The sequence below is a fragment of the Haliotis cracherodii genome, unplaced genomic scaffold (genome assembly GCF_022045235.1).
Source record: "Haliotis cracherodii isolate W230 unplaced genomic scaffold, xgHalCrac1.p SCAF_13, whole genome shotgun sequence".
NCBI lineage: Eukaryota > Metazoa > Mollusca > Gastropoda > Lepetellida > Haliotidae > Haliotis > Haliotis cracherodii.
In genome coordinates, this window is record NW_027266268.1 from 6,890,387 (window position 1) to 6,917,950 (window position 27,564).

General features: G+C 37.2%; 1 protein-coding gene across 4 annotated transcripts; it reads right to left on the minus strand.

The window, feature by feature from the left end:
* Nucleotides 1-11,326: 11,326 nt before the first annotated feature.
* LOC139459557 (pre-mRNA-splicing factor 38B-like) lies at nt 11,327-24,196 on the minus strand. 4 transcript variants are annotated; one of them, XM_071241105.1, is made up of 7 exons: nt 24,164-24,196; nt 20,580-20,746; nt 19,799-19,867; nt 17,646-17,797; nt 16,762-16,822; nt 12,794-13,053; nt 11,327-12,291 (listed from the first exon to the last, which is right to left on the minus strand). In XM_071241105.1, exons 2-7 carry the CDS (start codon nt 20,733-20,735, stop codon nt 11,655-11,657), a joined length of 1,335 nt encoding a protein of 444 aa, XP_071097206.1. In that variant the 5' UTR covers nt 20,736-20,746; nt 24,164-24,196; the 3' UTR covers nt 11,327-11,654. The 4 variants fall into 4 exon arrangements, with proteins under 4 accessions (XP_071097206.1, XP_071097205.1, XP_071097204.1 ...); XM_071241104.1 differs by having other exon boundaries at nt 24,106-24,179; XM_071241103.1 differs by having other exon boundaries at nt 24,091-24,179.
* Nucleotides 24,197-27,564: the final 3,368 nt, after the last annotated feature.

Here is a 27,564-nt window from a genome sequence, read left to right on the forward strand (position 1 = left end):
AACACATTTAACTCTTTGTGTGTGGTTTTAATAAGTGCTTCCCTTTGCCCGGGATGCTTATTACAGAGAATAAGGTATTTAATAATTGTGAAATCTTGGTGAAGGTAGGCTCATCGGCACATGTGCAATATTGCAGTTATCACTTGCCGACTGTCTGCAACTTCCAACATGTACCAGGTACTACATTGTGATAGAATGCTAGAAACTAGTACTACATGTAGAGGTAAAATGTATCTGATCTGTATAAATTCTGTCAGTATTACACAGACTTGGGGTGGGTGATCCGGAGATTTATCACACGTTGTTTTATTGCATCATAAGTAGTGCATACACTTAACAGTATTTTCTAAACTGTTTTATTGTAGATAATATTATATACATCGCAAGTCATTATTTTTGTGCCAAATGTAAATTTTTTCATTATCTAGAATACCTAAATCCTTTATCATATAAACAAAATACTCTTCTGCATTGTCAGAATAATCTGTCTTCCGTCATACATTAATTTAGCATTCAAGACCTAAAGATTTCTTTGTATATACCATGGATTAGTGGGTCTGATTACCTTAAATTGAAAATAAAATGGTTGAAATTGATTCAGATTATCAGAATTATTGGTTATTATTTATTTTGAAATGGAAACGTTAATAATTTTTCATCCCCGAAACGAAATGTTTGATACATGTACACATTTTTCCATGTAAAGAAGTTTTATGTGATCCACTGAAGAAAAGACTCTGTAATGAGAGAAATTAACATTAAAATCAGATCTTACTGCTCGCTCTGGCTACACACAGATCTGTGGACATGCCATTATAGGTCGTGTCAGAACAACCTTCTGACTGACCAATCAGAGCATCACTTACGAGATCACGTTGTGAAAATCTGAATGTGATTCCATCAAAACCGTCTATCTCTTGCTTCAATCAGATAAATATTTGAAACAGAGACATTCAATAGCCCATACTGCCATACAATCTCGGCCATCAATTACATTCCAGAAATTTCTCTTGTTCAGTTTTCAAATTTTTAATCAAGACCCTTGTCAAAATATTTTTCGTTTCATTGTCTGGAATGGAAGTTGCCAGTTTGAAACTAGTGTCAGAAAGCTCGAGAAAGCTGCTTTCTGATTGGCTAATGGCGATTTCTTGTTTGTCATTTCATTGGTTGGTCAAAGTTTGCAAAAGGTATTCTGATGTGACCTGTAATGGGATGTCCTCGAGATCTTTGTGTAGCGGTAGCAAGCTGACGATCTGATTTTAATGAGATTGGAAAATAAACAACCAGAAGAAAATCAGTCTCATATTATCCATATGTCTCACTTGTTTATTGTTCATATACATCAGTAGATGTTCAATTGTCACATAACCATGGCAATTACATGTTTATTACCCATGGACAACCAGTTATCAATGGCATAGTCGTTTGATACGACTCATATCATAACATGTTGCCTTCCTATTTACCATGGTGAATATATCACTAATTGGTCAAGTATATCACTGATTGGTCATGTATATCTTTGATTGGTCAAGTATATCACTGATTGGTCATGTATATCACTGATTGTCAAGTATATCACTGATTTATCATGTATATCTATGATTGGTCAAGTATATTACTGATTGCTCATGTATATCACTGATTCGTCAAGTATATCACTGATTGATCAAGTATATCAATGATTGGTCAGCATGTTTGGTCAAGTATATCAATGATTGATCAAGTATATCAATGATTGGTCAGCATGTTTGGTCAAGTATATCAATGATTGATCAAGTATATCAATGATTGGTCAGCATGTTGGGCAGACAAGAATTTCATTCCACTGATCTCAGTTGAACCAGAATATTTATTTTCTTGTTTTTTTAATGTTTTTTTTTTATTGATCTTAAATAGTCTGTGTTTGTTCCCAAACAGTTTAATAGCTATATTTACAAAGTTAATTGATTGTGTACTCAATAATTCTTCATGAATTCAGCAAGTCTTGTGTTGAATAATATTAGTTTAGGGATAAACCAGTTTTGGTGAAATTTCTTTATATTTTCCACACTGATATGTTTTGAGCAGTTACTGGTCAGGTGATAGTTATTACAGAATTGAGGCATAAAGCGATACATGGGTAGTCATATGAATATCGACAGCTGTGAATGTGTGATGCATCAATACATAATGAACCTTGACAGCCCTTGACATGGAGAGTAGGGAATATCTTTGCCCAGTAACTGTTCACAGGTAATTCAGACAACCTTGGTAACCGATGACGTCACAATGATCTGCAAATCAATTTCACCCAAGCGATATCTCCTGTTTATGTTCATTAGGGCCATCAACACAGTAAGTATTCTGGTTCAACACTATGCACCATTATCTGTTACTGGTTTTCTTTTGTATGTCATACCATTATGTCATATCATTATGTCATATCATTATGTCATATCATGATATCACCCTGGCCTAAACGTTCCGTAATAATAAAATGAAACTGACAACCATTAATGACAATTGGACAATCATTTACAAAATAACATATATTTTGTGATGACATTTTAAATTATCAAGAATAGTAATGAGGTTAATTTTATATCGTGAACTGAATATTTCATCAAGTAGATTTTCACCAGTGTTAACTCAGCTCTACTTCTTTTAGTTTTCGTTGATCATGTTTTAGATTTAAGAACTTCCATATAAACAGGTTACCTAGCAACCTTTATTCCAATAGCCAAATATCCAATGATGTTTTCAAGTGTGTTCATTGTTAAGACTATCTGCTCACAACTACTGTTAACATACAATGGTATATTTTTATACAGTAAGTGTTTACAATTTTCAAATCTCTTCAGTGTTGTGTGTTGTCCAAAGTGTCATTTTTTCAAGTGCAATGGAATTTTTTATAGGTAGGTATTATGTACAAGTTGTGTGTACACATGATTTCTGCCTTTCTAAAAGGTTTGTTTTGAAGATAACATGATATGTTATCATTCCTTGTCAATGAAATTGAAGCAAAACAGTACGTTCTGTCTGTTGGCCTTGTTTCCTTGTTTATGAGCTCTATGTAAATGTAGAAGCTTTCTTGTATATGTCAATCAGGTGAAGTCAGGGAGGTTGTCTGTAAAGTTGAATTTCCTGTTTCCTGCTTACTAACCGTCAGTACTTCAGGGTTTGTGTTCAGTTCCACCATCATCCAGAACTGGGCCCCGTTCCACAAAGCGATCTTAGTGCTACGTTGATTGTAAGCCTATGATAAAGTATGGGAGTTACGACCAACTTTAGCACTTAGATCGCTTTGTGGAACCAGTTCCATGTCCCCTGGAACCTATGATGGTTGTAAAAGACGACCAAATGGATCGCGTGGTCGTCTCTCGGACTTAGTTCATAGCGTTTCCTCGTACATTGACAGCTTAGATCATTGCCAACAATAATTACTAGATTGTCGGGGCTTAGTTATCTACAGATTGTAGCCATATAGCTGGAATATAGCTGAGTGTGGCGTTAAACTTTAAACTAACAAGCGAACTAGGAATACTAGTACATATAGCCACTGTTGCAGTCACTATTTTTAACAAACGAATCAAGCCAAGGCCTGGTTCCAATGAAAGGGAAACTAGCGAGTCTTGACCAACGAGGACTGAGATTGCATTGGCAATATTTCTTGTGGCACATGTGCCCTAGTCTTGCTGTCAGCTACTGTACGCATTTGACTTTGTGAGTTGTACACGGCCTCATTTCATTACCTGACTATAATACATGTGTAGATCTGGGTTAGAATTGGTCTCAGCATCCCATGCTTGTCATAAGAGCCGCCAATGGGATCAGGTGGTCAGGCTCGCTGACTTGGTTGATGCATTTCATCGTATCCAAATGCGTTGATTGATGCTCATTGTCAATCACTGGATTGTCTGGTCCAGACTCAATTATTTACAGACTGCCATCATATAGCTGAAATATTGCTGAGTGCGGCGTTAAAAAGAAATAAATGACAAACAACCCTGACTGCAAATAGACACACGTAACAGATGTATGTATTCATGGAAATGGAGGAGCGTAGTGTATACAAACCCCTGAAGCATTGACCATGATGCTTATTGTGAGCAATAGGTTATGAGCAAGTGTATATTATAGCCACACAGTTATTGTACATTTATTATGTCAATCAGATATTCACTTATCTACTCAGTATGGTTATATTTCATTGCTTTGTTTTTTGGCAATTTGAATTCTTATTTTTGTAAAATTGGCTGGCTTTATTGAACAAAAATGGATAAATACTGTATTGAAAGGATGTTTATCTAAATGTTTATTTGCAATTATGTTAAATCTCAAATTCAACAAGCCTTAAAGATGAAATTTTTGGAAGATTTATGTTTTCTTTCAGTAAATGATATAATCAGTTTTATAGACATATTTTAATAAAAAATAATATTTAAGCTTTTTTTCACTTATTGATCTGAATAAAAAATTAATTGTATTTACTAATAATTAATATATGTTTTCAATCAATTCATGATTCATTACTTTTGCCATTCAGTCATTTGGTTTGTAATTCGCAAACTACAGTACACATTAAATGTCCATGCTTTTGTGTGCAAGGAAGGACAACTCTGTGTATAGGGAAAGACAACTCTTGACAGCCTCTCTGAGACAGCGAGAACTTTTTGTTGTTTTTAAGTGTGACAGATACCAAGACGTATCTGTTCCTTGACTTGTTTTATTGGTGTTTATATTGCTTCTAGTGTTTATGATGTTATAACAAGTTATTTTACAAGTATTTGATATAGCTCTTTCGTGCTCACTTTGTGAAACTCTTTCACAGAAAGGTCAATTTCTATGTATAACAATAAGGAATTATTTGGAAAACTAACAAATAAACACGTAATCCTTGTGTTTGGCTTTAAATTCAATAATCTGGGAAGTATTTGTGTTTGTAATACAGAATAGGAACAATATGCCATGCATAATTTTCATGTCTTGAAATATAAAATTAAATCAAATTTATGTACACAGAGTATTGATTGTCGGATCAGTAATTGATGACTGAGCTAAGTGTGCATTTGCAGGAGTGCATATTATCAGATATTCATCTAAGCGTTTTACTTAAAGCAAACCATTTTTGTAGCTTTCTGAAAGTGAATAATATCAGCAGACGTGCAACTGTGGCCTAGCAGAGTACAAAGCAAGTATTCTCTATACAACAGTTTGCCATATCAATAGAATTAAGTTTTAAAAGTGTAAGCTATATAATTCATTGCTGATTAGTAGATTAAACGGATAATGAACAGTGTTGATGAATTATCTGATGATGTGTTCATGAAGGCAGTACTGAGCTTGATGTTTAAGGCTTGAGTGTCGTACTCGGTGCACCTGACCTGATGCCATCACCAGTCAGGGACCAGTCATTTCATGTTATTATGGGGGGATGTGGGATTTAAAAAAATATATTATAGAAAATACTTGACAATACTTCAGAGAAAAAATGTATGTCTTGATTGACTGAAACATGTTCTGCCATCAACAAAAGTTACAGGCTCCGGCAGAATATTAAATTGCCGGTCCCTCAACTGGCTGTCCCTCTCAGAATTTCCCCTACTTGCAAATGATAAAATTGCACAAAACAAGTCATTTTACAGTTAAATATTCCAGTACACCTAAAAACCCTTTGCAGACTACATGGGACTCATAAATTCAAACTCTCCAGAATTCCAAATTATTAAAAAAGAAATGTGTAATTTGCTCAATGTTACATTTCATGGTCATAATTTTGATGCTAATTACCCCATTTTCAGATTAATTTCTTTTTGAATTGATTTATAATGAGAGGACAGCCATCTTGTTACTGTGGTTACCTAATATGAATATGGCAGCCATCTTGGGTGGCCCGAGTACATTTCTGTTAGTTCTTGATTGTTGGTTGCTGTTGGTGTGATGTTGTTTTAATGGTGACATGCTTTAACTGTACCAACAACAAATTACAAATAAATCATTTGGTAAACAAACTTCGAGTTGCTTGTTTTCTTACTACATGGGCGCTTTGATTCTCTTTCAGTTGGAATCTTGAGCCATTAAATAAATTGCAAAATGATTGCTTGTGGGAAGAAGGTGATGCAGTGGTAGCAGTGAAGTAATCATAGGTATTGTGTGGTCAGGTCAGTTGAGTTGAAATGGGATGAAACATCGCTTCACAATTATTGCACCTATGGTGATGTGGTTGTATGTATGTGGCTGCTTGTACTTGTCCGGACTAATGCTGGTTTTATGGTGCTAGCCCATCGAGATACCATTGCCAGAGTTTTAGTTGGTTGGTGATATTTAACGCAGCACTCAGCAATATTCCAGCTATGACGCTGGTCTGTAAATAATCGAGTCTGGACCAGACAATCCAGTGATTGGTATCATGAGCATCGATCCATGCAATTGGGATACATCAACCAAGTCAGTGAGTGCCAGGCAGGGTAACAAGTTCCATCTTTTTGTATGACAGTGCTGGGTGATTGAAAAACTGACCTTCCACTCTCCAGGCAGGCACTCTGTCCACTAAACCACAGATGCAGTCATTTGTCCTAAAGAGTGCAAGACTCAAGCCCTTAAAATCGAGGACTTTGTCTAAAGTAAGTCAAAAACTGATTAATATGCTCCTGGCTGGTACATTTAGCCATCTCAGTAGAGTAGTGTTATTATGAGAAGAAATCTGAGAGCAGTGGTTCACATCTTTGGGACTGGGGAAAGGAAAGATGCAATTGTGACTGTAATTAAAATAATTCTTTGGAATGTGCACCGATACAGCATGAATCCTAAGGCCTAGATCCATCTGCGTTCATTTAGTTCGGATCTGACATTGTTTTTGTGGGTTTGTCATTTAATGCTGTACTTAGCTACATGTATATGACATCTATCAGTAAATACTCAAGACAGGACCAGACATTCCAGTGATTGACATCATGAGCATCAATCTGTGCATTTGGGATACAATGACATTCATCAACCAAGTCCATGAGCCTCACCTCCTCTTAGTTGCTTCTTTAGACAGGCATGGGTTGCTGAAGGCTAATTCTAATCTGGATCTTCATGGGTAAATATTGTTTTTGAATGCTTATACTACATAAATACAAAGCAACACGATAGTCTGCATAAAATTTATTACATTTGAAAGAAGACCGACACAGAACTACTGTTAGTAATGTGAAATATTTAACTGATATTTACAAGGTTTATTAAAGTTATGTACATTTTCATACTGCTCCTAAACTGAATAAAATCATTCTAATCTTACACTAGCAGATGTCTTTTCTGGAAAATTAAGTAAAATGTACTAAATTGAACAGTTTGAATTATTCTTAATCTATTTGAATCCATGACCTTTCGTCAATATCTAGAACAACCTTGTCACACCTTATATGGGAAATGGAAATCATTTCATGAACAGTATGAAGCCGTCACATAGCAACTTCTAAATAATCGTGTTTTCACTGTTAGGACAGTGATTGGGCAAGATAACCAAAAGTCAGTTTTAAACTTGTAAGAGCTTGTGACTACTGGTCTGATTATCCCTTGGTTAATTATGAGCATCTCCTTGAAAGAGTGATACAACATCGATGGGTTTAAGGCTGCTTTCAGCCGTATTTCAGTTATATCATATTGTGTCAGCTTAATGTGGAAAGAAAGCCTGAAGTAATGCAGGTCTCAGACATTTACCACTTTGGTGAAACCCACGGGTACGGTGCTGACATTTCAGTCTTTAGTTCATATAGTCCAGAAAACTATCTCTTAAGAAAGAACATTGCTCTGTGACGGAAAATATGCTTTATATAAACATGAGGATTTTTTCCATATGAAATTAACCTTCAGACTAAAAAACACTACCTGTTTACATTGTGATGAAAGGAAAATCCATAAACCAAATATCAAATGTAGTGAACACATCAGATATTAACCTTACACCCAGTGTAAACATTTCACTGAAGACACTGTCACACATTAATCTTCAATATTTCTGTATTCCTTATCTTCTATGAGTTTACATGTCTTTATACAAGAAACACAATTTTGACAAAGTGAGAATTTCCATTTTCCATTGCATAAACTAACATGAAGAATGTACAGAGTTACCTAACTTGAGCAAATACACACAGAGAAGTATCAAAATGCACTCAAGTCAGATGAAAACTTAACTGTGAACAGACTGATTTTATCCCAGGGCGATGTGACCAATAGCAGTTTCCAGCTAAGCAAGATACCAATTAACAATACCCTCTCTCCCCCGGATGAATATCATCCCCCCAGTTTATAAAACAAGGATACACTTGAGCATGTTTAGGCTAAAACGTTCCCCACATTGTAAACTAAGCATCATGATACACGAGACTTGAGTGTATCGTTTCAAGCTGAATGGCAGCTGTGATAACTGCAGTACTATGATACACATGAAAAATTGGTTAGCCGTAGGCCTTGTTCTATACAAACAATTGTTTCTAGATGGCATTTTAGCATAGGGTAGGGCTTATAGTGTTTACGTTAAAACACAAATAACTCGGTTAACCTAACTGTCTGTTTGCAGCTGATATGTAAAACTCCACTTTACACCTAAAATAATTCAGTCTTGGTTCAGATTTCAACATCCTTAAAACTTGATTGGTGGGCATTTTCATTTTGATACATCAACTTGTGACGCAGAAGTAAAAATACTACTGAAAGAAGTTAAAAAACCATCAGATTCTTTTATATAACCATAAACTATGGCATGAGAGACTACAGTAATATGAATGAATCCGATGTTCTTTAACTTCTTTGAGTAGTACCGGGATATACATCTTCCCAAGGCAAGAGAGTTAACTGCCTATAAAAGTCCATTTTCCACCCTTGCTAAACTAGGCTGGTATTATGGAGTTACATTTTGGCTGGACAGACGAGTCTATGCATAGTCCAATCAAAATCTCGCACCGAAATAGAAATCTGGTTCATAAACTGTCGTGCAGATTTCAGTCGATTGAAGGATTTGCAAAGCATGTGCACCACCAACTCGGTGTCAAACAGATATTTTCCAAATCTTTTCATGTTTATTATCAAGATGCTCACATGATTTGATGCATTTCGCGATGTAAGTAACGTTTTATCACAATACAGATCTTGATTATCGATCAGATCGTCCTGACTTGGCACCACCATTTTGTGTGAAGCAAACGCAAGTGAGACAAGAGGTGGAATTTGACTGGTCCATAGGAGAGGCTTAGAAGGGACTTAACTGGTAAGTAATAGCCACTGGTGGAGCTACGATCGAGCCCGTTAATTCCAGCCTAGTTCTGCAAGGGTGGAAACTGGACTTTTAAAGTCACTTAACTCTCTTGCCTCGGGAAGATGCAGGATATAATATTTGTCACATATCTAATAGAAATGACAATTGTTTGAAAGTTTGGTAAGATGAACACTACCTACTATATTACAGTAATATTTGGGTTGTGGCATATGTATGTAAACACTGGTAGTTAGATGATTCTGATGGCAATGTTTCTGGGGTGATGTATGACTGGTCTGATCAGTGGTCCCTGCTCGCTACTCAGGGGATAGGCTTCAGTGACACAGAACCTGAGAACAGTAACACAAAGGCAGTATGTTGGTAGGAAGTATATAAATAAATGTAAAACCATTCTGTGTGAATCTGTACAAATGAAACATGGTTAGAATAAATCAACACATAACCAGCCATGAAATAAACACCAACTTAAAATGAAAAGAATATACAAGAAAGAATATTGAGAGTCAAAAATAATTTCTAATTACATTTTACGTCCTTTCTCTATATAGCACCCATAGTATCAAAATATACATTCCTCTGGAATTTAGTCAATTTCATTGAAATCAGACCTCAGTTCTCGCTACCGCTAAACAAAGATCTGAGGACATCCCATTAGTGGTCATGTCAGAACGACCTTTCATCCGACAAATCAGAACGTCGCTTACCAGATTATGAAAGTGACAGTCGGAATGTGATTTCTCATCATGCAACCTCGAAAAATTTAACTCCGAACGATAGTTACAGGTTTAATGACCGAATCCATACAATCTAGACCATCTATTAGCCATTCAAGAATGTTCTTTTTTCAGGTTTCAAATTTGTGATCGAGATTTGTCAAAATATGTTTCAACGTGTAGTCGCCAATTTGAAATTAGTGCCATAAAGCATGAGAAAGCTGCCTTCTGATTGGTCATTCCATTGGTCAGGCAAAGTTCTTGCAAGGTCGGTCTGACGTAACCCTTAATGGGATGTCCTCTGATGTAGCTAGAACTAAGATATGATTTTAATGAGATTGGACTTTAGTATGTATGGTTTCTAGTGGTGTAACGACACGGTGCTACAGTGTTGTATCCCAATATGAGGCCCACAAGACATCGATTTACAAACCCTGTATCATGATATATACGATACATTACAAGTTATATTGGTGTAAAAATTGGTGAATACGTACTACTGTACACTTGGAAAGTTTCACGAGCAGCCAAGTTATGCCAAATTGTGAATGGCACACACTTGCAATAGTTTCATGACATTGTTATTTTTGCAGAATATGAAGTGAAAAAAACCGTAATGAGGCATATTTCTTATATTATGAATCGTATCGTATCACGACTCCACCGCATCATTACACATCTAATGGTACCTGCTAGACGTATATGGCCATACACATAGACGCTCAAGAACTAATTCTTCCTGGGTATCATTTCGCTTTCAATACAAACACTCATGTAAGAAAATCTGTTCAATCTCTCAAAGAAAAATTGCTTATATAATCAAGTATCTCAAAACACTTTTAAAAATTCATCTAATCACACAAGGTAAAGCCATGTCATTAATGAACACAGAAAGACATGCAACCTGCTTGAATTGAACCTCTTAAAGGGCACTTTCTAAAACTATCAATATATCTGATATATATGCCGGTAGATACATAATTTTACATCTCCCATGTTTAACCCAGGTAGTGATGTTGAGTGAAGGACAGTGAGCGAGTTTGGTTTAACAAAGGTGTGAACAGAATTTAAGTTGAAGAGAGTCAATCTGCCCAAAACTTTAAAGTCTACTGGTCTGGTCTTACATCTTTGCATATTTTCATGTTAATTTCTGTACATTAGCTGAACTGACTAGGCCCAATCAATACTTTACTAGACTCGGGCTGCAGACAAGTGTAAAGATGCAGATGGTAGAGCAGTGGTCTCATACAGAACCCATCACTAAGACCACAATAAGCAATCTTCATCCACTTAATTAAAAAGAAATAACTCCCATTGTGATAATTTTTGGGTGTCGAGTTGTCTCCAACTTAAAATAGCTTTTTTATTTCATATTATTGTTTAACTGGCCATAATCAAGTTGTATGGCATTACCATTTGATGAGGTGTTTATCTCACAGGTGGCCTTGTCTCTGGCACATGAACATGTTGAATTCAATGATAAAATGATGTGTTTATGTACAAAACTGAATGTATGGATCAGCATAATGATAGCAGCAACATACAGCACCTCATCACCACCATCTACTTAATCCCTCTCATCTCAACAGGCAACAATGAGCTGGATAAAACAGGTAACTTCATTTATACTGGACAGTCAAACTGCTGCACATCTGAGAAGATATAGGAGTGGATGTCTAATGAGTTTAATGGCACTAAGACTCGCCATTTTCACCATCATGTCTATTTCGTTTGTGTTCACGATTTGAGTCTTTGTCCCGATCTTCACGAGATCGGCCATGCTTATCCCTACTCTTCTCTTTTGACCTTGACCTCTTTGGTTCTCGTGACCTTGACCTCCTCTTCTCCCTATGCTCATCAGTTGACCTATGTTTGTGCCGTTCAGATCTCTCCACTCTGTCCTCACTGTGGGACTTTTCCTGCCTCTCACGACTACGCGACCTGCGCTTATCTCGACTCCTTGACCTTTCATGCCGTTCTCTACTGTGTGACCTTCTCTTCTCTTTGTTTCTTGTTTCCTCTCGTCGATCTCTGCCATGCGAACTTTGAATATCTCGGCTTCGATGGGACTCTTTTTCCTTTCTCCTCTCCTTTTCCCGTTTGTAATCCTTTTCTTTCTCACGCCTCTGTCGTTCCTTTTCTCGCTCCAGTTCCCTCGCAAAGTCATCCATTGGACCTCTCCTTTCACGATCCCTCTCTCGGTCTTGCCTTGGGGAACCTCTGCGAGGGGAGTGTCTTCTTTGGGGTGACCGTCTTGGTGAACGACGGGGTGAGGCTCGTCTATGAGGTGATGACCTCCGAGGTGACCTTGACCTATGTCTTCTTGGAGGACTGAAAGAAAGTTGGATTTTTTGCACTGATAGGGTATACACTTTGAATTTGAAGAGTAAAGTCTCTTTTCCATTTGGACTGACTAACATAATTAAAATCATAAGGCTTTTAAATATGATTATAAGTTACAAATTGATTGCTTTACAATGTTTCTGGTCTGTTGTAATACAATACAAACAATGTTTAAAAAATACTGCTTGTAAATAATGTCAAAGCTTTCGGTAGATTCCGATGTAAGTCCTTATCACTAGATCTAATACCAAACCAAACAGGGTTGGTGCAATGGTTAAATTCTCAATGTACCGAAAGTAAAAGAGGACCAGAAATGAGTCAGTAAGAATGAACCTCTCTCTAGCATGTTTTGTAGTGCAAATGTCAAATAATACAAATGCAACAGAAGAAAGAAATTGGGCTGCAGAGGAACTGGTTACCATGGTTACTCATACTGACAACAGAAAGATAAAAACATTAAGACAAAAAGTGTTGGTTACCTCTCACTCACCTTCGTCTGTTGGCAGCACGTTCAGCCTCTCCGAAGGACACATCTTCCTCCCCACGATTCCGGTCCTGGGGTATGAACTCAGGCTCCTCCGCAGCAGGGCGCAGAGCAGGGCGCGTCTTCAACTTCTCCTGGATGGACTTCTGTACTGGGACTGGGATCCGAGGGAACAGCGTTGAGTACCACTCCAGCTTCACCAGGAACTGTCGACACAGCTCTCCGATCGTGATTGCGTGTCCTCCACCTGCCTTGACATCAATCTCCTGCAACAGCAACAACAGATGTTACCAACATCAGCTGTCAACAGCAGCTTCATCAACAGAAACAACCTGTCATGGGTTTTGCTCTAGCCAGATGGAAATAGTACCGAGTGTTTGAAACAGGGATCTTTTGTTTTACAACAAATCACTCAAAACTATTGCAAAATGAAAGCATCTTTCTGTGTTCTTAAAGTTACACAAATATCCCTATTTCATAAATTTGGGAGGAAAAGGGGTGTGAGAAAACATGTATGTGTTTGACAATAAGCGCTGAAAGAACGCTAAATGAACGAGGCTGACATATTGTGACATATCAGCATAGACACTGCAATGAAAAGAAACCAGCAAACGGATACTGACATGCAATGGAGTTCTAGGTCAAATCTAAACAGTCTTATATCTTATGTATCACATCAGAGATGACAAACAAGCCAAGTGATGGCTGAGTTTGAAGACACTGATATGTAGACAATATTTGTCATTCCTCATAGCAAGGTTGTCATGGTTGTTACCATGTTGACAATATTATCATTCTTCACAGTATACTTGTTACCATGTTGACAATATTATCATTCTTCACAGTATACTGGTTACCATGTTGACAATATTATCATTCTTCACAGTATACTTGTTACCATGGCGACAATAGTCATTCCTGACTGACAATATTGTCATTCCTCACTGTATAAATGGTACCATGTTGACAATATTGTCATTCCTCACTGAATACATGTTACTGTGTTGACAATATTGTCATTCCGCTCTGTATACATGTTACTGTGTTGACAATATTGTCATTCCTCACTGTACATATGTTACTGTGTTGACAATATTGTCATTCCTCACTGAATATATGTTACTGTGTGGACAATATTGTCATTCCTAACTGCATACGTTACTGTGTTGACAATATTGTCATCCCTAACTGTATAAATGGTACCACGTTGACAATATTGTCATTCCGTACTGTATACATGTTACTATGTTGACAATATTGTCTTTCCTTACTGTACATGTTATTGTGTTGACAATATTGTCATTCCTCACTGTATAAATGGTACCATGTTGACAATATTGTCATTCCGTACTGTATACGTTACTATGTTGACAATATTGTCATTCCTCACTGCATACGTTACTGTGTTGACAATCATGACAATATTGTCATCCCTAACTGTATATATGGTACCATGTTGACAATTTTGTCATTCCTCACTGTATACATGTTACCATGTTAACAATATTGTCATTCATCACTGTATAAATGTCAAAATGTTGACGTTGTGATGTTACTGACTACAACAGACATTTAAGGGACGTGTCAGGACACATGCTAGAAACAAGGAAGCACTATTGCTTGTGAAGCACTGATCAAAGTTTAACCTCAATCGAGGTCCGGCTCCGCCGCGAGGCAGCTGTCTCTACCACTCGAATGCTGGGCTAGAGCAACACCCTGAAGTCACAACAAAATAATAAACAATATGGGAAGTATAGAAACATGGCAACAATTACATTTAACATGCAAACGTTACATTTACAAAGACATCTCTTTAAAAAAAAATCATTATTCACTTCTAAGAATATCAAATCATATGAAATAGTCAATATTATTTTGCAAGAAACATTTTCTTTTAAATCAGTTTGAATTCTTCAATAGGTAGTGCCATGATATTACTTAATGCTTTTTACCAATTGTTCAACAATGAAAGTGGAAAGTTATACCAACAGGTCAGAATACAATGGGTAAGTAAAAATTTAATTCACAACTGACACTGATAGCTACAATGTATAGAGTATAGGTCATATTAAAAACAGGTAAGTTTCAGGCAACCAATTATTTGAACCTCATGAACATACAAACATTTCTGTATAGGGATCTATCTAGGCTACCAAACTAAGTGCCCTTGGCAGACAAAATGAGAAACAAACACAAATTTGGTAAAACCTGGAATTCAAACCTCATCAGAAATCCGCTCCAGATCAGAGGCGGATCTTGTGAAAAATGCAGAACAAATTAAATGTTGCCTGAAACGAACTATTTTTAGTTTGGCCTAGCATGTATGTTAACATGGGATAGAGTAGAAGACTGGTCACTATACTCACCACATTGTACTTGATGTCATCAGCCGACACCAAGGGACATGGTTTGAGGGTGTGTGAGGGTGTAGTGGGGTGTATTGTGTGTGTGTGTGTGTGTGTGCCACAAACTATCAACTTCAGTACAACTCTTTACTGACACTGACACCAGAATTGCATTGGGTCTCTCATTTTGCCCTTTCTTGATGACATTATTGGGCTCACCATAGGGCTGACAATCCACCCATTATAACTAGTGCAGAAGTGAGCATAGAATATATATTGTGGAATTCTCTGCAATAGTGTGGTGATTGTATGCTGAGAACTTAAACATCCAACAATGGCCTGATGTTGCTTTGATTATAGTCTGGCATAAGAACATTGCCCAAAAGTATCCATTCTCATGTCAGTTTTGATTATTGAGACAATTTGGTTAAATAATTTTGTTACATATACACATGCCTTGCTCATCATGGATCTTGCCAGAGATGCCAACCCTAATTGAGTGAGTGAGTGAGTTGTGTTTTCCAGTCATATCGCGGCCTGTCAGCTTAATGTGGGAGGAAGACCGAAGTGATGCAGGTCTCAGACGTTTATCACTTCGGTGAAACCCACTAGCACTGGTATGGTGCTGACAAACCTAGAAACATAATCAGGGCGAGCTGGGATTCGTACCCACAATCATAGGTTTCTGGCGTGTCCACAGGACGCAACTCTGCACAGCGAATCGCGGCGCCTTAGACGACTGGGCCAACCGTGCCGCCCCAACCCCAATTGAAGCTTTGGAGTAATCAGTGGGGTGTACATGGTAAAAAAGCGCAATTATATGTGAAAAACAGTAATGTTAAGAGTACCATGCCAGGATGCTGGTTTTCTCCTTGACATTTTCGTTAGGCTTATAAGGCTATATGCACATAAAGCATGGGTACACATACATTGATGCTAGTATTAGTAGTAATGTAGCTGCACAAGCAAGCTGCAATATGGTGATAAAGCTCAAAATAAGTAGAAAAAATGACTTGCTTGCGTTTGTATGGTTAAATATGACTAAACCTTGAATCTGAAGCCCTCTCCCCCCCTCAAAAAAAAAGGACATCAACATTAAAAAAATACTCGAAAATAGAAGTTCCGTAACAAGCTCATCAGTGACTAACATTGGGGCCACATTTCAAACAAACATGTTGTATTTTGAATAGGAGATAAGCCTGATAAGCGTAACACATCATTTTAGGCTCAAAAGTATAATCATAATGCAACAGGCGAAATTGTTGACATCTGTCTTTCGCACACTTTTATCAGAAGGGAAAACCATGCTAGCCCGTGCATCTTACTGTCACATGACTGTGTTGGCTGCTTTAATTATTATCACATTATATGTAACACATTATCAACCGGTTTGGAAACTGGTAACTGGAATCTCTATAAACACATTTGATTGTCCAAAAAAATAGTTGTTTAACTGTCCAAGGAAGTAACTACTTTAGTAATGCTTACATCCTAGCAATACCAACTTTTCTGACCTGAAGCTACCGATGTGGTTCCTGTTTGTGTTGTGATGTGTGTGTGTGTGTGTGTGTGTGTTTGTGTGTGTGTGTTTGTGTGTGTGTGTTTGTGTGTTCAGTGGGCGCAACATACCTCTTCGTCATCCAGATAGTCTTCATACCACTCCCACAAGTCGTTCGGAGGCTGAGTGTACCTGCAAGAAGGAAACTGTCTAATTTCTAACACACAAAGAATCCTGTAGTCATAGTAGTTAATGTTATGTTCAATCATCTGGCTATGCTGATGCAATATTTAACATGTTTAAGTTAACAACTGTCCACATTGTGGAATACAATTTGTTTGTTGTTTAACGCCACATTATTTCAGCTATATGACAGCGATCTGTAAATAATCAAGTCTGGACCAGAAAATCCAGTGATTGACATTATGAGGATTGATCCACACAATTGGGATACGATGACATGCATCAACCAAGCCAGCGAGCCTTACCACCTATAGCCGCCTTTTACTGCAACATTGGTTGTTGAAGACCTATTCTACCCTCACGAGTTGTGGAATACACCAAAGCAGTCTCTTTATCGTAACATATTTTAGCAGTGAGTGAGTGAGTGAGTTGGGTTAAACGCCGCTTTTAACAGTATTCCAGTTATATCACGATGTGTCAGCTTAATGTGGGAGGAAAGCCTGAAGTGATACAGGTCTCAGACGTTTACCACTTCGGTGAAACCCAGGAGCACTGGTATGGTGCTGACAAACCTAGAAACATAATCGGGGCAAACCGGGATTCAAACGTACAATCATAGGTTTCTGGCGTGCCATGCCACAGTTTAACATGGGTACCAATCTCAGATACAGTACAGAGGCTCCAGGCCAACCAGTCCACCAGGCAGGGTAACAACAAGTCATCTTTTAAAGTCTTTTGATATTGTGAAGCAGGGTATCAAATCACCAATCTTGCACTTTCCAGGCAGACAATCCACAAGACCACCGAGGCGGTAACAGCCTTACTAACCTACCTGATATACATGAAACCCAGGCCTCGGATGTAGGGAGAATCAGCATGGGTGATGAGGCCAATGAGTTGTTTCTTGGTCAGCTTGAGAGTGAACAGTTTGTACAGCAAACAATAGGCACTAGAAACAATGCCCCCTGCTCCTACACCACGCACCTGAAGGAGAACACTAGTTTATCTACCACACAATAGAACTAGGACTCAAATTCAAAACAAAGAAATGTCTGCAACGCTAGCCACTTTGAATCTACAATTCTTACTGTCTAGTGACCATGGTTAGCTCATGTAAGCATGCCAAGGCTATCATTTGTTTGATCATGGATCCCTCCCAAAAATAACATTTTTTTTCACCCACACATCACACATGCGTTGTGATTACTCAAGTGTGTTTTTTTATAAACTATTTAATAAAAAAAAAACCATCAACACTAACAATATGCAATATATGCCTTTCTTCTTTTACCAAATCAATCAGTATGATCAGTTGTTTGTTTGTTGTTTAACGCCGCCCCCAGCAATATTCCAGCTATATGACAGCGGTCTGTAAAATAATTGAGTCTGGAACAGACAATCCAGTGATTGACATCATGAGCATCGATCCACGCCATTGGGATCGATGGCATGTATCAACTAAGTCAGCGTGTCTGACCACCCAATCAAGTTGGTCACCTTTTACGACAAGCATGGGTTGCTGAAGACCTATTCTATCCCGGATTCTTCACGGGGTGTATGATCAGTTGTACTTGTTGTCAATTCTGTCCATCATAAATCTAGAAGACTGTCCCCCGTCCGTCCTTATACAGACTTTAGTGAATGTCTGACTTCAGCATGTTCAGACAATGGGAAACATTTGTGATCCTTGAATCAAGATATAAAGCTAAAAAAAAAAAAGTCTTGGTTCTCAGGCACCACCTGCATCATAAAGTCTGCCGCAGGTTCGTTTTTATTTCCATTTTAAAAAAAATATAAAAATCCTAATACTTCAAAACAATGCACACAAAAATTAAAAATGGAAAGAAAATGAAATATGCAATGAACTTTATGATGATGTGAGCAGTGTGTGAGAATCAAGACTATTATTTCTTTTAGCCTAATATAAAACAAATGGGCCAGGAAATGTGTGATTTCATGCAAGCAATATTTTTCACATTTACTGTAATGACTAGTGAAGTTAACATTAGCATCTAGTCAAAACAGCATCAGTTTGTTATTTCATGGGACATAGACAAGTTTTGACAATTTAAATCTCAGAATGTAGAAACTGGGATCAATATCTTAATTGTTCTATTTGTAGACATTATGCACTTTTAATTTGAGATAAACGCAAGACAAAATTGAAATAAATCATATCATGAAACATTAAATTTGGTTGACATAAAGCAGGCTGTCATTGACGTTCTTTTTTATCTTAATGACAATTTCTCTCTCCTGCATCGTGTGCTTGTGCAGCCATTTTGGGGGGTGAAAGGACAGTGAGAACTTCACACTAAACATGACAAATATGTGCTAGTAACTATCAATTGGTCATGAAGTTTCGAGAACTTTTTGTGTTGGTCCATATGGAGGTTAAAATTAGAATGACTAACTGGATATGATTCTATATCGAGAAACAAAGTTTTATCCTAAGGAAGATGTTATCAGTAGAGGACACATCGTGTACGTGAGACTGGTCTCCCGTCTCCCGTACATGTGACTCAATGAGAGGTGGTCAATCGTATGAGTGACTGTCAGTGGACTGTGGATTTCTGCATGTTGCACAAAAATGTCTCTACAAGTGTTATTTATGAAAGTAATAAAACAAAATTAAGTACAGTTATTGATCATTATCATGATTATACTAGTTATTGAATGACATGAAAGAAATGTCATAAGTGAGTGAGTGAGTGAGTGAGTTGTATTTAAAGTCACATCGGCAATATTGCAGCCATATCGTGACTATCAAGGTTTTATGTTTATAAATACAATTATACTTATATAAAAACCTGCCAACGAAGGACAGTAAAAAGTACTAGACTTATCACAGAAAAAGATGGTAAAACGAAATGTCATAAGAAAAATAATACATGGTAATAACACGGTCATGTAGACATCCATTGTGGGATACCTAGTGAGACGGCATGGAATGCGAAGATGCTGAGAACAATAACCAGTACTCACCCCGCCACACATCCCTGTTTGGCCTGCTGTCTTCCGACTCCCCTTCTCCCAGGGTTCCAGGTGCATCACCTAGTGCAACACAAGGCAACTATTCAACACCGAACATCTTAGGCTCAGGTCAGGGTTCCAGACTGGGTCATCATGGTCACTTGAGAAATTAACTGAGTGATTGCTCTCCAGATTTTTACTCCATTGGAGATAATACACTGTATATTGGCAGATGCATCATGATCACAGTCCGTAGGCACTTTGGTCAAACCAACAAGCATGGGTTTGGTTAGAGGGGCACAGTATAACTGGAATACCGGTAGTTGAAATACTGATGCATACATGCCATAAAACATTTAGAAAATACTTATATATTGCATTTTCAAAATCAACATGATCAAGTGTATTTTCACCTTGTTGGCAAAGTTTAGCACATTTAGATAAGTGACAAGTCCAACTGAAATTTATGAATTAAGAAATTAACAACTGATTCCTGTGATCGAAATAGTAAACTATTATTCTCGACCTGCTCCCTGCATATAATGTGTCTATTATGCATGTCTTGTGACCATAGCAACATCCAATAAAACAGCGGATTTGAAGTTATGAAAAAAATGTGCCAAGCCTGATGTACACAAATGTCATGCCAATCAATCGATCAACATGATCAAGGATTGTTATCCTGCATGATCTGATAACATGGAACAATATATTTGACGCCCCACCCACCCCTGAATGGCCTGTGGCATTGTACTGTTAGACCAGTTGGTCTATCATGTGATATCTTACCTACCTTGTAGTATATTTCATCAATGACTTCATGGTATGTCTTCAGTTCAAACAGGTTGACCTTGAAGTATGGTGAAGACTGAATGTTGGTCAGTATGAGAGTGTTCAGGTTCATTGTTTTCTCATTGCCCCAGACAGGCAGGGCATTGTTGGGTGCCATTATTCAGCAATCTGAAATCACACATGAATTGTTTGATAGGCATAACTTAGAAGTTGACGGATGACAAGGTAGAAACAATTTTATGGATAACAACTTCTTTAATACTGTAAAAAGCTTTTTACAGCATGTTACAGTATTAAAGAAGTTGTTATCCATAAAATTGTGAATACCATGAGTGGGTGTGGTTTTTTAACAGTATTTCAGCAATATCATGGTGGATACCCAGAAATGGGCTTCACACACTGTACCCATCATTGCCCATGTGGGGAATCAGAACTCTGATCTTCTGCATGACAATCAACCATCTTAACCATGTGAACTACTTGGCTAACACACCACCCCACGCCTAGACAATGTAGACATCCATCAACCAAGTCAGCAAATCTGACCTATTCTCATGTTTTAACCTGGATCATCTCGGGTTAATTACATACATAACCATGGCAAAAATAAGAAAATCTGGAATGGAGATTACACAACATTTTCAGCAGTTCAGTGATCATACATTATTGTATGTGTTACAACCATAACAAAATAGACAAGAAGACATTTCAAATTTGATTATGGTAAAATAGTGAATGTTGTTTAATGCTAATGTCAGCAATATAATATTCAAGCTTATCACCATGATCACAGCATCCTGTAAATAATAAAGTCTGTTATAAGATAAACCACTGACAATAAACTATTGACTCAATATGGTCAATAAGCTAGAACATCTGTTCTTTGCATACCCCTGGGAAGGTTGTATGTGACATAGGTGTTACTATGCAGGTGCCATATGCACGCAATGCAACACTGAATAGTGGCAGGATTGATGTGTAATTAATGCAGTTTGTGTTGAAAAAAAATGCAACAAAATTTCCCTCTGATCATGATGAATGCCATTGAGTCTGTCATAAATAAAGCACACAAAACTTTACACAAAATAAGGAAATGTTTTTTTTATCCTACACTGATCTTTTGAAACAGTCCCTAACAATTCTGTTTGCGTTTAACGACTTTGTAACCTTTTGACAATGCTGTCTCCCAGCTCAAGAGAATAAATCAACAAAGAAGTCCAACTCAAGTCCAGATTGCCTCAGCTCATAAAAATTAATTATTGTTCTGGGCACCATTTGGATATTATTATTCATATTTGGTAGATATGTATTTCTAAATAAGATAACTTTATTTCTGGGACTCAATGTCAGTCTAGCCCACCTACAACATGTACAATATACCTACAATTCCCCATGGTTTGTGAAGCTGGGATAAACTGTGTAGCATCCACGTCTGAGTCAAATATACTTTGCTGCCAGCACCAGACAACTGTTTTTAGACATCACAAGAATGCACTAGAATCCCCCTAACATTGTCTAATCTGTAATCAGTGAGGGAAATTTAATCATAGGGGTCCATTTCAAAACAATGATAACCCAATTGTCTGAAATATTTTTATTTCCTACAACCAGTCACTCGTACAAACCAGGTGGGCTGTTGACTCATAAATATAACTAGCCTGGAAGTAGATAATCATTATCATTTTCTCAGATTTACTTTTCCTTTTGTAATTACAGACATTTATAATCACAACATTCACAATGCTATCTCTTGCTCCCAGGTAAGTGAGGCACATATGAACGTCAAAATGTTTCATGTTGTTAATGCAGAGATGGAAATTAACGTGCACCAGTTTGTTAATGTTAAAGGTATCTTAAAGTCAAGTAAAATTTCAAAACATTTTGGTTTAAGTTATCACTATTCGGGCTAGTTAATTTTCTTGGTTAATTTCCATTGTTGTTAGAGTCAGAATAGCAAGACTGTCTTCCTAGAGAGATGGGGAGGTAGGAATATTTTTCACCTATCCTGGCAGAAATGGGATTGCTGGCAGGCTTCTATTTTGGACAGTAAATAGCCCCAATGATAAAAAGAACTCTTATTTATATATAATGCTTAAGGACCCATGACATATATATTATGCTTAAGGGTCCATCGATTCAAAAGTTATACACCATGCTATCGTGGCTATACTGTAGTAGAAAACCTTGGGACTTTCCATAAATTTTAACACTGCTCTCATGGATACTGAATACGAAGTTCACATGTTCTAAGCAACTTGTCTGCCATGTTAGGTAGCTGCGAAATAAATTGAAGCTATGTACATGATGTAGGGCTCAGTATGCTCCAACATCTACTGGTCGATAATAGTACGATTCACTTCTTCAGGACGTTTGACTTAAGTCTCATGTTAATTTTACACATGCCTTTACAAGCTCATACAGAATATTGTGGTAAATATTATATTCCCTTGTTCTTAAACCACGATTATATGGGGTTAGTCCAATACACATTGGTGTGTAAAAATATCATTATACGCATAAACATAATGAAGAATCATTGTCATATTACCATGCTCAGTTTTGGAATGTGCAGTACCTAATACTAGTGGAAAGACTTCCGCCTGTATCCCCTCCAAAAGTTATACATGTCAATTGCTGCTCAACAACTTTAATTATTTATATTTTTTAAGATTTTGGGTGGGGATACGGGTGGCAGTCTTCCAATACTATTTATACATGTTACAAGCCTCCATGCTATTGATGCTAACTTTAATATATTGTGAACCAAGTGTACGTTGATATGTTGAAGATCAATCATAATCATGATAATAAACCATACATATACTATAAGATATAGATCTATGTGAGTTTATCTTTTGTCCTACTATCAATAATTGTAGGGATTATTAATATTAATCTGCTTATGATTCAAACAGACACTACAGTATAGAGGTTAAAGGCAAGTGTCCCACTAAATTGAGTAATGGCAGCATAACTTTGATGACCAGTGAAACCAATATCAAACAAACACTAGATCAACACATCCTACCCCAAGTCAAAAACAGAACTAACCTGTCTTCGACCATGGGCAGATAAACATCCTGATATAGCATGTTAAAGGAATTCTTCATCTACAGGGGGATATCAAGCTTTATGGATCAGATACATAATTACGTCGATGCATCGTCAAGAAGATAATGACAGCAACCCAGCACCTGTTGCCCCGACTCACCATCCACTTCAGTCATGACCTCACTCTCAGCTTTCTATCTTTCAGAATAATTTATTTACTTGGTTCATTTTCACACAGAAAATGACATATGTGATAGCAAGACAATATATTTCCATGCCCTTCAACAAATACATTTCAAAACTAGGATTGGTCAAACCCTATCGACTTCATTCGAATAAACAATTTCGGCGCCATGAGGAACGCGTGCTTCATAGCCAACGTGGAAGACAAACACAAGTTTCCCTGAGTTCGAAAACAACGTCAAACGAACATAACTACTAACATATTTACTGACACAAACCTCTATGTTCCGTACCCGTTCAGAAACGTATGAATTGCGTGAGAAATCAATTGAGTCACTATTCGTGACATACCTTTGTACGAGTGATCCGGAACTGAGCCTCGTTTTCAATAATTGCTCAAGGGAGATCATTTTGGAAGCACGTTTGGGAAGAAAGGTCACATGCATATGGTTATGTTCTAACTTCAATCCCGTTTCCAAATACCCCCCCCCCCCCCCCCCGATTATTTAAGGCCGTTTTCAATTTAACACGAATTCAATTGGAAAGTCAACTGTGAGAGAAACTCATAGGGACATTGTAGTGAATATTTTATGGCGCTTCAATCGCTCTCATAGTGGCCAGCAGAACGTTGTTAAAATTTAATAAGGTGAACAAAGGAGGTCTATGTGTTACAGAAGTAAATATGGTTACTACCTTGGTTATCAATAGGAGGGATGTTTAAATAAATCCCCCATTTTATTGTAATATGATAACAGAATTATTTATATATTTTTTCTTCTTTTACTGTATCTACGACTGATTTATTAGTTCTACCTTAAGTATCCCCACAGCTGTTTTATGTTACTACTTTAAGTATATCGACAGCTGTTTTATGTTACTACTTTAAGTATATCGACAGCTGTTTTATGTTACTACTTTAAGTATATCGACAGCTGTTTTATGTTACTACTTTAAGTATATCGACAGCTGTTTTATGTTACTACTTTAAGTATATCGACAGCTGTTTTATGTTACTACTTTAAGTATATCGACAGCTGTTTTATGTTACTTCTTTAAGTATATCGACAGCTGTTTTATTTTGCTTCTTTAAATACCTTTACAACTGTCTTATTTGTTTACTTTCAAAATATCTATTACTGATATACAAAATGTACGGCATACATATAATACGCACGCAAGCAAGCTCCCACTTTCATACAATTTGGCCCACTCTATGAAGGTTCAAACCCCAATGAACTCACATAAGGTGAAAGTCAATTCTTAAATACATACACACCCACATTATTTCACATCTCTGTCTACACATTCCTGTAATTTCCATTCTTTATACATCTCTGTCTACACGTTCATGTAATGTACTTCTTTATTTTACATCTCTGTCTACACGTTCCTGTAATGTACTCCTTTATTTTACATCTCTGTCTACACGTTCCTGTAATGTACTCCTTTATTTTACATCTCTGTCTACACGTTCCTGTAATGTACTCCTTTATTTTACATCTCTGTCTACACGTTCCTGTAATGTCCTTCTTTATTTTACATCTCTGTCTAAACGTTCCTGTAATTTCCTTCTTTATTTTACATCTCTGTCTACACGTTCCTGTAATGTACTCCTTTATTTTACATCTCTGTCTACACGTTCCTGTAATGTACTCCTTTATTTTACATCTCTGTCTACACGTTCCTGTAATGTACTCCTTTATTTTACACCCCTGTCTACACGTTCCTGTAATGTACTCCTTTATTTTACATCTCTGTCTACACGTTCCTGTAATGTTCTTCTTTTTTCACATCTCTGTCTACACATTCTTGTAATTTCCATTCTTTATACATCTCTGTCTACACGTTCCTGTATTGCACTCCTTTATTTCACATCTCTTTCTACACGTTCCTGTAATGCCCTTTATGTAGCATCTCTGTGTACACGTTCCCGTAATGTCCTTTATGTAGCATCTCTGTGTACACGTTCCTGTAATGCCCTTTATGTAGCATCTCTTTCTACACGTTCCTGTAATGACCTTTATGTAACATCTCTGTGTACACGTTCCTGTAATGCCCTTTATGTAACATCTCTGTGTACACGTTCCTGTAATGCCCTTTATGTAACATCTCTGTGTACACGTTCCTGTAATGCCCTTTATGTAGCATCTCTTTCTACACGTTCCTGTAATGCCCTTTATGTAACATCTCTGTGTACACGTTCCTGTAATGCCCTTTATGTAACATCCCTGTGTACACGTTCCTTTAATGTCCTTTATGTAACATCTCTGTGTCTTCACGTTCCTGTAATTGTAATGTCCTTTATGTAACATCCCTGTGTACACGTTCCTGTCATGTCCTTTATGTAACATCTCTGTGTACACGTTCCTGTAATGTCCTTTATGTAACATCCCTGTGTACACGTTCCTGTAATGTCCTTTATGTAACATCTCTGTGTACACGTTCCTGTAATGTCCTTTATGTAACATCCCTGTGTACACGTTCCTGTCATGTCCTTTATGTAACATCTCTGTGTACACGTTCCTGTAATGTCCTTTATGTAACATCCCTGTGTACACGTTCCTGTAATGTCCTTTATGTAACATCCCTGTGTACACGTTCCTGTAATGTCCTTTATGTAGCATCTCTGTGTACACGTTCCTGTCATGTCCTTTATGTAACATCTCTGTGTACACGTTCCTGTAATGTCCTTTATGTAACATCTCTGTGCCTTCACATTCCTGTAATGCCCTTTATGTAACATCCCTGTGTACACGTTCCTGTCATGTCCTTTATGTAACATCTCTGTGTCTTCACGTTCCTGTAATGTCCTTTATGTAACATCTCTGTGTACACGTTCCTGTAATGCCCTTTATGTAACATCTCTGTGTACACGTTCCTGTCATGTCCTTTATGTAACATCTCTGTGTCTTCACGTTCCTGTAATGCCCTTTATGTAGCATCTCTGTGTACACGTTCCTGTCATGTCCTTTATGTAACATCTCTGTGTACACGTTCCTGTAATGCCCTTTATGTAACATCTCTGTGTACACGTTCCTGTATTGCCCTTTATGTAACATCCCTGTGTACACGTTCCTGTAATGTCCTTTATGTAACATCCCTGTGTACACGTTCCTGTCATGTCCTTTATGTAACATCTCTGTGTACACGTTCCTTTAATGTCCTTTATGTAACATCTCTGTGTACACGTTCCTGTAATGCCCTTTATGTAGCATCTCTTTCTACACGTTCCTTTAATGTCCTTTCTCTGGTGTTGGCATTTTGAATTTCCATCTTACTCAAAGATACATTTAAATTGAGCAACAGTGTACCTTGTTTCATTTAATTTCATGGTATCAGGTAATATAAAAGCTGTGTTCTTATTTCTGAGTTGACATGAACGTCAAAATCACAATAAGGACATACATTGTCATTGTTGGGTTAGGTAATATTTGTATACATGTGAAAAGTCCTGGTCGCTGAGTGGGAAAAATAAGACCATGCAAAAGACTTTTAGGATTTGTTCTTATGTCATGTTTATCACGTTGGTCATATCAGATTTTTTATGGTTCAATAAATAATTAGTACTTTTTAAGTGTTTTTGTTGTTCACTATTTATATTATAGGGTTACGGATAGGTAAACCAATTATCGCCCAACGGAAAATTCCATGCAGGTTATAAAAAATGCATATTGATATTTTGGGTGTGGGCTGATGTTCCATTATAGGTCTTTGATTGTTCTGTTGCTATATCCTGCGTGAAGAAGGATGTT